The 15,000-nt window shown below is 35.3% G+C and overlaps 1 protein-coding gene across 2 annotated transcripts in view; it reads left to right on the plus strand.

The window, feature by feature from the left end:
• The window catches only part of LOC113808291 (broad-complex core protein isoforms 1/2/3/4/5), a 26,606-nt gene that overhangs the window by 672 nt on the left and 10,934 nt on the right, over positions 1-15,000 (plus strand). Inside the window, exons 2-7 of one of the 2 annotated variants that reach the window (XM_027359658.2) lie at positions 1,437-1,552; positions 1,760-2,323; positions 4,820-4,993; positions 5,424-5,546; positions 6,855-6,965; positions 12,246-14,483. In XM_027359658.2, the coding sequence (XP_027215459.1) occupies positions 1,472-1,552; positions 1,760-2,323; positions 4,820-4,993; positions 5,424-5,546; positions 6,855-6,965; positions 12,246-12,650 (1,458 nt within the window). In that variant the 5' untranslated portion in view covers positions 1,437-1,471 and the 3' untranslated portion in view covers positions 12,651-14,483. Of the gene's footprint in view, positions 1-1,436; positions 1,553-1,759; positions 2,324-4,819; positions 4,994-5,423; positions 5,547-6,854; positions 6,966-12,245; positions 14,484-15,000 lie in introns of those variants that run through there. The other variant, XM_027359659.2, reaches the window with a different exon arrangement.

Consider the following 15,000-nt stretch of genomic DNA (forward strand, 5'->3'; position numbering starts at 1 on the left):
GTGCATTTATAGGAAGTATGGGGTGAATGTTCAGTAATTTATGTGTTTACAGGGGTTATAGAGTTTTTTATTTGCTGTGGTGGGTTTAGGGGGGTGATTTTCGTTCAGTTATTGTGAGTCCACGGTATCTGATATACACGGTATCTTTTGGTGGAGTTAACAGTGCGTTGTTAGTTTAGGTATATGAATTGAATTTGTGGTTGGTTTATGGTGATGTTAAATGTTTATTAGATATCTGTGCAATTGGAAATAGGTGAAGAATCTGCACTTGTTGGCATTATGGTAAAAATAACAAACCTCTGCAACATATTAATCTGGAAAGATAGAACTTGTAGATGCCGTGGCACTTTACATCATTTAAGGAACCAGTCAAAGTTTTATTTCCCAGAATGTATATTATGTGATGAAAGTCTTTTTTTATCAAAGTTTGTTAGTGAGATTATGAAGGAATATTATACCCAATGATAAAGACATTTTTATGTAATGATTTAATGTGGTATTTCTTTCCCAGTGTGATGCATCCTCCAGAGACTTATAGAAAACGGACATTAAATCTCTGGCTGTAAGGGTGTTGTGAATTTAGTTTCTGAGCGGTGATATGAAACGTATATTTTCGTCTGAGGCTGAAGCAGCTGTATCAGTGCAAAATTCTATTTTTTATGGACATTATGAAGGCAGTGCCCATTTCCCTCTATTTCTGGGTGTTGCTCTTCGTAACTTTAACCTTTGATTTAGAAATTGAACGATTTGATTTATGCATAATTTAGATAAGAAATTGGACAGACACTTATGGCTAACTTTCCTCTTGATCACTTTATATTTGATTAGCAGAATGAAGAATACTAGGTAAAATAATGCTTATAGTAATGCTAGGAAATCTAAAGCTATGCAGGACTGTGTTTATATTGATAATTAATGTAGCTATTAACTGAGGATGATTTTCAGTGTTTTGTGTCACATATTTATATTTTAATGAGCTTGCAGTGTGTGTGTGTGTGTGTGTGTGTGTGTGTGTGTGTGTGTGTGTGTGTGTGTGTGTGTGTGTGTGTGTGTGTGTGTGTGTGTGTGTGTGTGTGTGTGCGTGTGTGTGTGTGTGTGTGTGTGCGTGTGTGTGCGTGTGTGTGTGTGTGCGTGTGTGTGTGTGTGTGTGTGCGCGTGCGCGTGCGTGTGTGCACGCATTTATTTGTATGTTTTGGGGTTGTTATGATAAAAGAAGGTAGTAGAGAAATGGTATTTAGTAAGTAATCTGTTTCACTTTCTGTCATCAACCTACATTTTGTCTTTTCATATTCACGTCTGAAAATATTTATTCAATAGATTTTGCTTGAATAGTAATACCAGTGTATGTATTAGCTAAGCGCAGTCTTTTTATATAATTTTTCTCATGTTTTCCAAAATTTCTGCAGAAAGAAGTCTAACATTTTTTTCTTCGACAGGTTTATATGACCTTCACATTATAACCTTAGTGAAAATGGAGGCTGAAGTGTTAGCACTAAAGTGGAACAACCATCAGAGTATTTTTTACCACATCATCAGTGGGTTACGGACCAAGGTTTGTTTACCATCCGTCTCTTTCTCCTTTGCATTATCTGTTGATTTCTATTATCTTAAATGTTTCGTATATTTGATAAATTTCCCTTATCTATATCTTGAAATTGATGATTTGACATATTACTAATCAATACACTCATTACTTACCTTTTTGAATTCCCTGCTTTCTCTTATTGTCTTTTCTTTTCTTTTTTTTCTATATTTGCAGGGTAGCTACACTGATGTAACCCTGGCATGTGAGGGCAAGTTCTACCCCGTCCATAAACTGGTTCTATCAACTTGTAGTGAATACTTTAGTGACATTTTTGACCGCACGCCATGCAAAAACCCGGTTGTAGTTCTTAAGGACATACAGTGTCGTGATTTAGAGTTCTTGCTAGACTATATGTACATAGGTGAAGTGAATGTGAGACAGAATGAACTCTCGTCCCTTATAAAGGCTGCCGAGTGTCTCAGAGTGAAAGGTTTAGCTGTGCCAGATGAAGAACCTAAGCATGCAGCAGCGGCCACTACCAATACCACCACCCCCAACAACAATAACAGCGGGTTTTCTGGGACGAGGCAGCGTCCAGTGGAGCAGCAGCCGCAGCAGCAGCAGCTTGGTGAACGTAGCAGTAGCCCCCCTGCCAAGAGGCGAAAGGGGGACGAGCGGAGATCTAGCAATCCTCCCCCAGAAGTTGAACCAAGCACTGTGGTGCCGCATGTAGACCGACCCCTGGAAGACAAGCCCAGTGATGAGCCGTGCTTACCTCAGCCCCCACAGGAGTCAGAAGTGAGTTGAGAATGGTGATATTGTCATTGTCTAATTTTATTTATTCAGTTTCTTTTTCTTTCATATGTGATTTTTAGAATGCAGTGATGAGTAAGAATACATGTGTAAGCTTATATGCAGATACTGTCATTCATACATGCATGCACTCGTGTAAATACTTATACTTATAAACGTAGATACAAAAACTCCCTTGTATGTGTGCTTACACATGTACTACCTTACATATGACGTACATGTACATGCATGCACTCATTTTTACTCTTACCCACTCACCATTTACTCACTCACTCACACTGTTTCCCTTACATTTACTCATTCACTCATGCACTCACTCACTCACTCACACTATGTCCCTTACATTTACTCATTCACTCATGCACTCTCTCTGTCTCTGTCTCTCTGTCTCTCTGTCTGTCTCTCTGTCTCTCTGTCTCTGCCTCTGTCTCTGCCTGTCTCTGTCTCAGTCTCTGTCTTAGTCTCTGTCTCTGTCTCTGTCTCAGTCTCAGTCTCTGTCTCTGTCTCAGTCTCAGTCTCTGTCTCTGTCTCTGTCTCAGTCTCAGTCTCAGTCTCTGTCTCTGTCTCTGTCTCTGTCTCTGTCTCTGTCTCTGTCTCAGTCTCAGTCTCAGTCTCAGTCTCAGTCTCAGTCTCAGTCTCTGTCTCTGTCTCTGTCTCTGTCTCTGTCTCTGTCTCTGTCTCTGTCTCTGTCTCAGTCTCTGTCTCTGTCTCAGTCTCAGTCTCAGTCTCAGTCTCAGTCTCAGTCTCTGTCTCTGTCTCAGTCTCAGTCTCAGTCTCAGTCTCAGTCTCAGTCTCAGTCTCAGTCTCAGTCTCAGTCTCAGTCTCAGTCTCTGTCTCTGTCTCTGTCTCTGTCTCAGTCTCAGTCTCAGTCTCAGTCTCAGTCTCAGTCTCAGTCTCAGTCTCAGTCTCAGTCTCAGTCTCAGTCTCAGTCTCAGTCTCAGTCTCAGTCTCAGTCTCTGTCTCTGTCTCTGTCTCTGTCTCTGTCTCTGTCTCTGTCTCTGTCTCTGTCTCTGTCTCTGTCTCTGTCTCTGTCTCTGTCTCTGTCTCTGTCTCTGTCTCTGTCTCTGTCTCTGTCTCTGTCTCTGTCTCTGTCTCTGTCTCTGTCTCTGTCTCTGTCTCTGTCTCTGTCTCTGTCTCTGTCTCTCTCTCTGTCTCAGTCTCTGTCTCTCTCTCTGTCTCTGTCTCTCTCTCTGTCTCTGTCTCTGTCTCTGTCTCTGTCTCTGTCTCTGTCTCTGTCTCTGTATCTGTCTCTTTCTCTTTCTCTTTCTCTCTCTTTCTCTTTCTCTTTCTTTCTCTCTCTCTTTTTCTTTTTCTTTCTCTCTTTCTCTTTCTTTCTCTTTCTTTCTCTCTTTCTCTTTCTTTCTCTCTTTCTCTTTCTTTCTCTCTTTCTCTTTCTTTCTCTCTTTCTCTTTCTTTCTCTCTTTCTCTTTCTTTCTCTCTTTCTCTTTCTTTCTCTCTTTCTCTTTCTCTCTCTTTCTCTCTCTTTCTCTCTTTCTCTTTCTTTCTCTCTTTCTCTTTCTTTCTCTCTTTCTCTTTCTTTCTCTCTTTCTCTTTCTTTCTCTCTTTCTCTTTCTTTCTCTCTTTCTCTTTCTTTCTCTCTCACTCTTTCTTTCTCTCTCACTCTTTCTTTCTCTCTCACTCTTTCTCACTCTCTGATTCAGAAATCATCAAACAGGATTATTGTATTTTGTAGACATTCTGATTTTTATGCATTAGTTAATGGAAATTTGAAGAAAAAACAATTGAAAATAAGATTTTATTTTCAGCATACAAATATAGGTATTTATAGGCAAGATACCACAATTCTGATTGCAGATACTGATTCCTCTACCTTAAAAACCATAGGGTACCAAATCTTGCATGTGGGGATCATATGTTAGCGATCTTAATATCATTGAAAGGTTACCCAAAGTAATAATTTTAATGGTCACAGTTGACAAACTTTGATGAAATATCGTAATAGTCAAATGGTCATATTCTTTGAACCGTTGAACACACTGGGATGAAACTTGATTTCAGGCCATATCTTAATTATATCTACGTATAATTTAGAAATCAGAGCAGTCTGACTTGGTAGGTTGTATCATGTAGATTATTTGACATGGTATGACCCTATGATAATTATAATTGTAATAAGAAAACAGGATTGATATTGATAGAATTAGTTAAAAAATAAGATATAAAATATTTTTCTTGCAAACTCAGGGAAAGGTGAAATCAGGTGATGTAACAAGGTCCACAAATTGATTCCCTTGTGGATAAGCACTTGCAGAACCATCTGTGTGCAGACATTTCACAAAACAATACTACGGTGAACACAACATTTTCCCGGCGATGTTGGGTTAAGGATAACTGAATTAAAGGAGAAACATCAAGTCATCATTATCAATTGAGTGATGAACAATCTAGTGTGGAGATAGAGTGGGAGAAAGAGTTAAGAAAGGAAGAAAGAAAGAGTAATGAACGATTTTGTTGTCGCAGGTGGCAGCCGGTGAGGCAGAAGGAGAAGCTATGGAGCCGCCACCACTACCTCACATAAAAATAGAACAGGACCTTGAATACCAGGACAACTACGACATCCCCTTGAACTCCAACCCCTCGAGCTTTGATGGCGAGCCTTATGCACCAGAGTCTGAGGACGGAGTTCGGACAAAGGTAGTGTTTTGAGGGCATCATTGTTCTTTGGTCATGAATTTAGGAGGTTGATTCTAATTCTTTTGTATACTGATGCTCATTGGTCATGTATAAATGAATTTTAGTCATAATCTTGAAAGCATGTTTGATTTTGATAGGCATCTTAAAATTTTAAGTTTAGTAATAGAAAACTGGTAATGATAATTAAATTAATAATATTGATGTGACCGTTTGTATTGTGAGAGAAGAATAGAATTACCAGCTTCTTGATTTTGGACAAATATCCTGGAGTGTCAGAAGTTGCTGGAATTTTATGTGTGGAATTTTTGATGTCTCATTAATTATCAATTATAGCTTCATCCCTATTTTTGTGCTTCTTTATTTTTTACTGTGTCAACTTAAACAAACAATTATTTTTATCCAAATTATACATATATTTTTTTCCATATAGGTGGAAGGAAAAGACAATGGAAATGTTATGGACGATGACTTAGGAGCAAATTTCTCCGACATGCTACAGTCAACTCTCACAAGTGAGGAGAACATGGAACATCACTCAGGAATCCATCCACATGTGAGTTATGATTTTGAGAAAGCTTGTGAAAATGAATCTAAAGGAGAGAAGTGTCTTTTAACCCATTGGGTATCAAATGTATGTTTTTGGCTCCTATGTCTCACGGGATGTGCAACCTGTGACACTTGTATCAAAGCTATGATAGGTCAGTATTCAAGAGTGGCCATTACTAGGTTTCTGGATTATTTAAGATCATGTGATAGCAAAAATGGTGGCATTTATTAACACAAACCTCTATATGTTAGTGGCACAATCCATACATCACAGGACATAATGGAATGTCCAGAACTTCATACCACAAAGATACTTTTAATATTGTGATATAATTTTTGGAGATTAGGCTTTATATTTTATATTTTCTTATACTATGTCATTGATCCATATATGGGAAATTGTGAAGAATTTTGTTTCCCTGTCTCTTGGGTACTAGTACAGTCAGAGTAATAACTTTTTTTCATAGATAAGGCCACAGCAATTTTTTTCTTGAATAGCAAGCAAGTCTCGTGATAATGAAATGTTGGTGGGAGGGCAAAACAAATCCGAAAAAAAAATTGCGGATGTCACAATATCAGCGTGAAATTTGAAAAAAGGGGATTTTTTTTTCTCATAAAAAAAATTGGAATTAAATGTAGGTTGGTCTGCTATTCAAGAAAAAAATTGCTGTGGCCTAATATTGCATAGAAGACATAAAAAGAAGTAACATTCTCTGAATAATATAGGTGTCAGAATAAGATGAAAAATTACTTACAGCAGTGCAGATGAGTGAGTGGTGAGTTGGTACCCTAGTGAAATGCATTTTTTGTATTTTGACAAGATACTAGGTAGTGAAAGGGTTAATAAGATTGGCTTCAGTTTGACAGAGAAAAGATTTGTTGCACTCCAATTTGCCAAAGTGAAGATTGGTATGAAGTGTACTGAGGAATTAATAAATAAGGTATTACAACATCAAGCTTTTAAAGTGCACTCAGTGTTACTTGAGTGCTCATCCATATACAGTGTCTTTTCCCACTCTTAGAGGGGTCACTCCGAAATCCCAGATCATATGATGAGGCATTCTTGAATTTTCTCAGCTGAGTTGTAATTAGTGTACATGCCTATGATCATAATTTTTGTCCCTTCTCTCTCTTTATTATAATTCTTTTTATAATATAAAATCCCTATGTAGGGTAGCTTACAATAGTGTCATCTTATTCTTGTTTAAAATTTGACATTCATCTTTACTGATTTAGAATAAAGGCTAGTGTATTTATGTGAGAATTTTTTTTTTATTGGGCGCAATATTAAGCCATGATTTGCTGTTACTTACAGGTAAATTTAGAGTCATGGGATGGTGTATCAGGTGCGAGAGCTCTGCCGGGACACAACTTATCGGCTGCAACGGTTTCCCACACTCCCTTGGCGCACCATCAACAACAGAAGGTTAGTTGAGAGGCATCATTTTTGTTTCTTTTAATGACATTTTTGAGAGGGAGTGGATTTGTGGTATTGATTTCCATTCTGTTGGATTTGATGTTATTTTCCTTTTTTTATTTTATTTTTTCCTTTTGTTGTATTTAGGTCTTTGTTTGTTACTGCTTTTATGTATGTGTGTGTATATATATATATATATATATATATATATATATATATATATATATATATATATATAATGTTTATTTTTATGGAGTTTTTGTTTATTTTTTATTTATTTATTTGTTTGTTTATTTATGTATATATTTATATTTGTATATATACATTTATATCTCTCTATCCCAAATATTATGTTCCTAGTTATTTAATTTTTATGTATGCATTTTGAAAGTTGTACATTTCTTTAAACATTTGGAAACTAGTGAATATAGGTTTTTATGGAAAGTAGGTAATATAGTGTGATTTATGTATATTATTGCCCAATCACAAACTGTATCTGATTTTTCAGTATCCAATATTGCAATCACATGAAATTAACAAAAGAAAAATATATGCAATTTGTGAGCAATTTTTGAAAAGGAGAGATGAAAAGCATTTTCTATTGTATTGTTGAAAAGGTTTGTTAAACATTTTACTGTTTGCGTGTGCGGTCATATGTTCATGTTTTACGTTCAGGCATATATTAGTATCAGCTGCTCATGTATGATTTATATCATGCACATTTATGAAGGGTTTATACATTTGAGTTCATGATGATGTATTAGCTGCTGTAGAGTAATGTTTCAATTGTAAATTCTCTTTTTCTTTATATCATGAAAAACTGCATGAAATAGGAAGATTGTATATCTAAGTACGTCTCCTGCTTCTGCTGTCATCTTGTTTATTTTGCAGAAGTTTGAATTGTCTAAATCTTTTTAAGGACACAAGGAGAACTACTCTTTGGTCTGACACTGTTATCTGTTGGCAATGAGTAGATTATCATTGTTTAACTATAAATATGTTTACTTGGCTAAGCTAAGCACTGTGTTTCCCTTGATTTTCCCTTGTTAACTTGTTAGATTTGTGTTGTCAGCTTCCTGAAGATGTTGTAGACTTGTTGCAACACTTTTTCTCTATTTCATTGTGGTTGTTTATCCTATTAAATATCCTTTTTTCTGAAATAGTTTTCTGAATTGTAATGTACTTTCATATGTTTCGTTCGTAAAACAAAAGGCAAGTTACAGGTATTGTAGGAAAAGGAAGAAAACTCTTGAAAACTGATTTATCTTCTGTTGAAATTTCGCATAAAGCAAGCCTTCCCTATAACCTCACAGTGGAATGGTCGAAGAAACCAGCAATATCAAGACAAGTGCTACTGATGCCCACTTACAAAAGCAACTAAAAGGAAGATGTTAGAGAGAAGTACATGCACACAACATGATAGATGTCATGGTGGTCATGATGAATGGGCAGGGAGCTGGAACCCAGTCAGAACTCAGTTGGTCTGTGTGTTTTGTTAGAACTACTTTGCTCATTTTCCAAGATCAGTGTCTTGCCTTCAGAATCCTGAAGAACTGTGTGAATAGCACGAAAAGGAAAACTTTTACGACCAATAATTGCAAAATATTTTTCATGGATGTTGTTGACATACATCAGATATTGGAAGGTGAATGAAATGTATTTGACTTTCAAGTTGGATATGATCCTAAGATGGACGTCTGAGGGATTTTCTAAAATCACTCAAGAAAGGATGAAGCAATTAGTGGACTGCATGGCCAGATTGCAGGGAATGTATTCTATCTTTACAGATAGTCTTCGGGCATTTGTTTAAGTCACAAGTGTTTTGATTTTAGAATAAATACAAAAATGACATTGTATTTTTTATTTATTTTATTCTATTTTATATATCTATCTATATCTATCTATCTATCTATCTATCTATCTATATTTTTTTTAGCTCCTTCCTAAGCAGAATTGTTCACGCTTGCAAAATGTAGCTAACAATTAGATTGAAGGTGATGCTTATTGAAAGGATAAGAGCTAAAGGGTAGTTAGGAACTTGTCAGTTGATGCAAAGAAATATGATTAGAGTGACACTTATTCGGTATGTTTACTTGGCATTCATGATGATGTTTGTTTTTGAAAATGTGGGATTGGCTGTTATTCTTAGTTTTTGTGCATAGAAAAAGCTGAGGATGTTAATCAACTGTTCTTATTTTTTATGTTCTCTGTAATTAGTTATGAGGAATCATAGGTGATATGATAATGTTTGCATTGTAGTAAAAGTAGTATACAAACTGAACTTTATTTAGTACCAGGGAGATTTGTCTCTAATTTCTAGTTCATTGCAAGACCATTTTTAAGATCTAAGTAATGGGTAGTGTGTTATTTTTTGCTTGATATTTTCTTGGGTATTTGTTTTTGAAGTGTCTTGTTTAGACCTATTCTTGCATTAGGAATATTACAATGCAAATACTGTTACTTCTGATAATGGAAATGAATACAGCAACAGTAAGAAAGTTTATGATTTTATAGTAAAAAATACTAGAAGGTTTAAAAAGGGTAATATTATGAAAGACTGGCTGTGATTTCACTATCTCTTCAAACTTTGGGCATTTTGCTGTAAATGTTCATGCTTAATACATGCTTCTGATATAAAGTCTGTTTAAAAGGAGTGACTGCTTACCCATGAAGCCATACCAGTAATGGCTCAAATGTACTTTGAGTTGATATTGTATAGAAATGTTTTTTGATTTAATACCTCCATATTTAATGGAGGTATTAAATTTAAAGGCATACATTTTGCGGAGTCTATGTAAGTCGAGCAGCATAGAAATTAATTTACATAAGTATGTAAGATTTGATTTTTGGTTAATTGTTTAATTTCAAACCAAAAGAAAATATTGATTTCTTTTCTATTTGTTATGGTATGTTCTGATATATGTTTTTAATATCATAAACAATTTCATGAAAAATAAACACTATTACTGAGTTCTGCATCACTTATAGATCTCATTCTTGCCATCTTAAGTTGACTCTAGTGTTTAGAATGCAGTAGAGAGATAAGTGAGATATACATAAGGAGCGATATAGTGGTGAACTTTAGGAGTTGTAAATAGACAGAAGGTACTTAACTACTAGGAGTTGAAGGAAGAAAAAGAGGTACTATGAACATATTTCTAAAACTTTAGTAATAAATTGATTTTTGTAATGTAGTGTTAACTTATGTGTTGTTTATTAATCTGTCTGACAAGTTTTGATACAGTACTTTTGGTTCAATGATTTTCATTATGGTGTCCTGACATTGTGGAGTCCGTACGTCTGTGCATAAAATTTCTGCTGGTGTCCCTAATTATCATTGAACTTTATGAACTCGGTTGCCAGCACTTTGCTTTTGTTTTTATTTTCATTTCAATTACTTTTTAGAGACTTGGACAAAGTTGTTTTGACTTTCCAGTGTTTTATGTTAAGTAGGTTACTTTGAGTACTTTTTTCATCATGTGAGTTCTATGATTTGTAACATCATAGATATTGCTTGTGTGTCCGCAATAGTTTTAACTTTTCTTTTGTTTGTTTGGAAAAAAAGGAAAGTTATTATTGTTAATGGAGAAGAACATTTTGATCTTGAGTTCTGATGCTGGATATTGTAAGAATACGTGTATTTACGGATGCATTAAGGGATTTTCATGTGCTGGTAGTTACCATAGTAAGAGGAGTATGAGGACTGTAGATTTTTTAATTATTATTATTATTATTATTATTAACTCACTGGATCCAGATGCTTCACTGCCCACATGTGGCCCAACATACAGGCATTATGCTTCCTTTAGCAGCCACTCTGATGGGTGTGTGGCTTGTAGGCCAGGTGCAAATGAACATTCATATGCTTTAACAAGACTGCATACATCCCCTTTGCAATTTTATTTTCTCTTTTTCTTCATAAGCATTTCGAGCTTTTTTGCTATTTTCCAATAACTATTTGTCATATGATTTTGATTTATCCAGATGGTAATAGACTGTTTTCCTTGCACAGACTACATATTTCTCAAGGTAGTCCATCATTTGATGCAATGGTAACTGTAAGTAACATTTTGTTAATTGTATCATTTTTATTTTTTGTTTTTTGTAATATCCAATTTTTTGGAATACAACTTGTGCTGCTTATTATGGTGGGCAGGCATTGGATCCTGAGCATGGAAACAGCATATTCCTTGGAGCCGGCTTTCTTTCGTGGCTCATGTCGTGAATGGTACATTTGTTGATAGAAATAATGCAATAGTCCCTTCCTAAATACCCACTGAGTCTAATCACCCTCTAAGAGCTTTGTGGACTCGTGTTTAGTCATTACCATCACCCTGGCCTCTAGCAGAAATTGTTATAACAGCAAATTCCTGTCACTCTGGCCTTTAGGAGAAACTGTAGTGACCCCAGCCCCTGGCCCAATTTTTTCATGATGGCACGTTGTTTTTACCTGCCCCTCATGCGTTTTTCATGACGTGGTCTTCATGTAATCTGGATTGTATGGTTAATTGATTAGTTATTTATTTGAGTCCCATATGGTAAAGTTTACTAATGCTGTCAGAAAATGGAGATTGATCAGATTTTAACATTATTTCTTGCAGAGTTACATTCACAAATTCCCTCGTCAATTGGCTTGATCAATATTTTGAAGCGGAAGAGTTTTTCAAATTGTAAGGATTTATTAGCTTGAGGGTTGATATGTCGTCTTTATATTGAGAGATTGTATGGTATGCTGACCCTTGATATATTTTGTGATAAAAAAGCTAATAATTATTTATTGAAAAATAATTAACAAAGTGAGAGAGAGAGAGATTGATTGATTGATTGATCGAGATTGTGGTTGTAAGGACAGTGGATTTATAAGCATCTGTATGTGTGTTTAGTAGGATTTATGCCTAGCTAGGGCATGCATATCTTGTTTTGTTCTTTTCTTTTTTTCTACTTGTGTGTGGAAATATGATTGCAGAAGCACCAGAAACTGGGCTTGTTTTATGGACACAATAATCATTCTTTCAAGTGTACAACCTGCCGAGGCCTCTACTTTCAAGCTGAGTTGACTATAGTCTGTGCTTTATGTGTCTGTCCCTGCCTAAGCCAATTTTTTGTGATCTAGTACTAGCTAAAAGGGGGAAAAAAGCATCATTTTGCAAATTTGCTGTAGAGACTGAACCTCTTCCATTTGCCTCAATTTGAATGAAGTGTATGATGAAACAATGAGGCGACCTTATTGTGAGGCTAAAGACTTTAAAAGACTTAACGGCCGATGGTGACTCTCCCGTCCTCCCTCAGGCTGCTGTGGCTGCTCTGGGCCTCCTTCACTCCGCGGGTGACACGCAGCCAGCGCTCCGCCTCCTCCACCAACAGCATGGCAGTGCCGCCGGCCCACCCTTTTCGTCGCAACAGAATGCTATGGTAGGGGAAGGAGGAATGTTGTCAGAGGAGTTCTTTGGAAAGAAGGACAAGCTGCAGCGAGAGTATGTATGCCAATACTGCGGCCGAGAGTTCAGTCACAGGACAAATTTGCAGGCCCACTTGCGAATACACACTGGTGAGAAGCCATTCCATTGCCTTTACTGCCCCTACCGCACTGCGCTGAAAGGGAACCTCAAAATGCATACCATCTCACGACACAAAGCTGACTGGAAAACCATCAAGCACTTAGTTCGGCCCATGAGCGAAGAAAACTCAAGTTGAACTTTGCCTGTGTGTGAGCATCGCTTACAATAAGGCCTGGTCACAGTTATACTATGCCAGATTCTAGTTTACTGTATATAAAAAAATATTACTGGAAAATTTGATGAATAAGAAAAGAGAAAAAAAGGAACAAAAAAAGGTTTGAAATGTGTGCTTTGTGTTCTGTGTTACAAGAAAGAATAAAAATTACTATGAAGTTATGCATTCTGAAATGTTGGATATTACTCAGAAAGTGATTGTGTGACATATGATACTTATATGAAATCAGAATAAAAGAAAAAATAATTATGAGCGTCAATGAATTTTATGTAGCTGATGATTACTACTTGATCTCATGATACTACTTCAACAACCATGGAATTCTAAGAGTGCTTTGGATCGTAAGAAGTAGTACAGTATAGAAAAGATGTACACTAGAAAAGTAGCATTACATGTATGATTATACCTTTTTAGTGTTGTGATCTGATGAATAGATCTGTAAATGGTCAACAGATTTTGTCAAATGTTAAGATACGTTTGATGAAATATAGAGAGGAAGATGCTTTGTTATTGTTATTATTTTTTTCCATTTGAGAGAGAATGCAAAGTAAAACTGTAAATAGAAGAATGTTAAATCTTGAGTAAGGACTTTGTCTCAAGGAGTATGATTTTTTTGTAGGGTGTTTGTAATATCTTTATAACTGATGCTTGAATATTAAAATAAACTGAGCAGGCATGATTCACTGTATGCAATAGAGTGCATTGAGGACGTAGGGTGAAGGCAAATAGGCTTCAGTATCATAAATATGGGCATTTGTATATCCATATAAATTTTAAGGTAGTTGTCTCAATACCTTAGCAGTTTGTAAGATATAAAAGATAACACTGTATTATCATGTTAGTTAGTTCTTCTTTTGTGCATTAAGTATTGATTTTAAAGAGACTGAATGTAGGAGAGAAACTTTTTGTTACTTAATATTATCATTATTGATATATATATTTATTTATTTTTATTTAATTATATTTTATTTACTTATTATTTCTTCTTATAGCTTAAGCTATTGACACCATGAGGATATGTATATTGTCCACTGTGACTTTGTTTTATTAATGTTGTTTATGCACAAATATCTCCAGAACCACCTTGTCACGAACAGGTAATTGCTAAGCTTACCTAATTTTACCTGTTTACCTCATTCCTTGAAGTTTTAGGAAATATTTTTGTTCTTACTATTATTAATAACATATATAATGATAGAGGTGATGATGATTATAATAATTGTAATAAGTTATATTATTAGTAATAGTAATAAAAAGAAAATATGAGGGAACAGGAATGAGATAAACAGGTAAAATAGAGTAGAGCCAATAATTGACACTTGGTGACTAACGGCCAGTTTCTTAAAATTGTGTGAGGCCCAACTAATAGAATATTCATTATACAGACATGCATATACACAGAAATGAATACATATCTATCAGTCTAGACATACATATCTACCGGATGGATAGCGAGATAAAAGTATATCTGTCAGACAGATAGATCTGTAATTATTTCTGTGTATATGCATGTCCTTATATATGAATATTCATTGGATTGGGCCTCCCACAGTTTTAACAAAGCCGTAAGTGGTTATAAACCATTTGTGTGTTTACAAAATTGATAAAACAGAACCACAGCGGACAGCGTATGCACCTGGTGCCAATGGGTTTATGTAGGATAAAGTTGAACAGGACTAAAAAATGTCTTGGTATGAATTGGTGCATGATGTAGTTTAGCTGTAAATATTATATATATATATATATATACATATATATACTGTGGACTTGAAAAGAAATAAAAGCTGCTGGAACTATAGTTATTGATTATGCATAAAACATGGCATCTTATTTGTCCTAGCTTTTTATACTTTTGGGGGGCTATTGTAAATCCTGTTATTGCTTTTATTTACGTTTAAATATCATTGTAGATTTGTTAAGTGTAGTGCAGTCTCTGTTGATCAGTAATTTGTTTTATGGACAGTTCTGTATTTAATGGCAATTATTGAAATTGTGATTTCTTTGTCTACGGGCTACAGAAGGGCAGATTTTCTCTTCTTTTTTAGGTCTGCTTACTCTTTTGTTTTCTATAACTTGATTTTTTTCTTGTCGTCTCGTCTGTAGTAAATTATAGCCTGGTATGTTGGAATACTAAAGGTAGACTGCATATTAAGGTATGGATTTTTTCATTATCATGCTGTATTTTATCTTCTGATCATTATGTTTAAAAGATAGCCTGTCAAGTTTTTTTGTTTTATTATTTTTAAAAAATTCTTTTGCTTTCTACTTTTTATTCGACTTGTATCAGTGTTTGTCTACTTGTCTTATGAAT

This window comes from Penaeus vannamei, chromosome 23 (assembly GCF_042767895.1).
Source record: "Penaeus vannamei isolate JL-2024 chromosome 23, ASM4276789v1, whole genome shotgun sequence".
Taxonomy (NCBI): domain Eukaryota; kingdom Metazoa; phylum Arthropoda; class Malacostraca; order Decapoda; family Penaeidae; genus Penaeus; species Penaeus vannamei.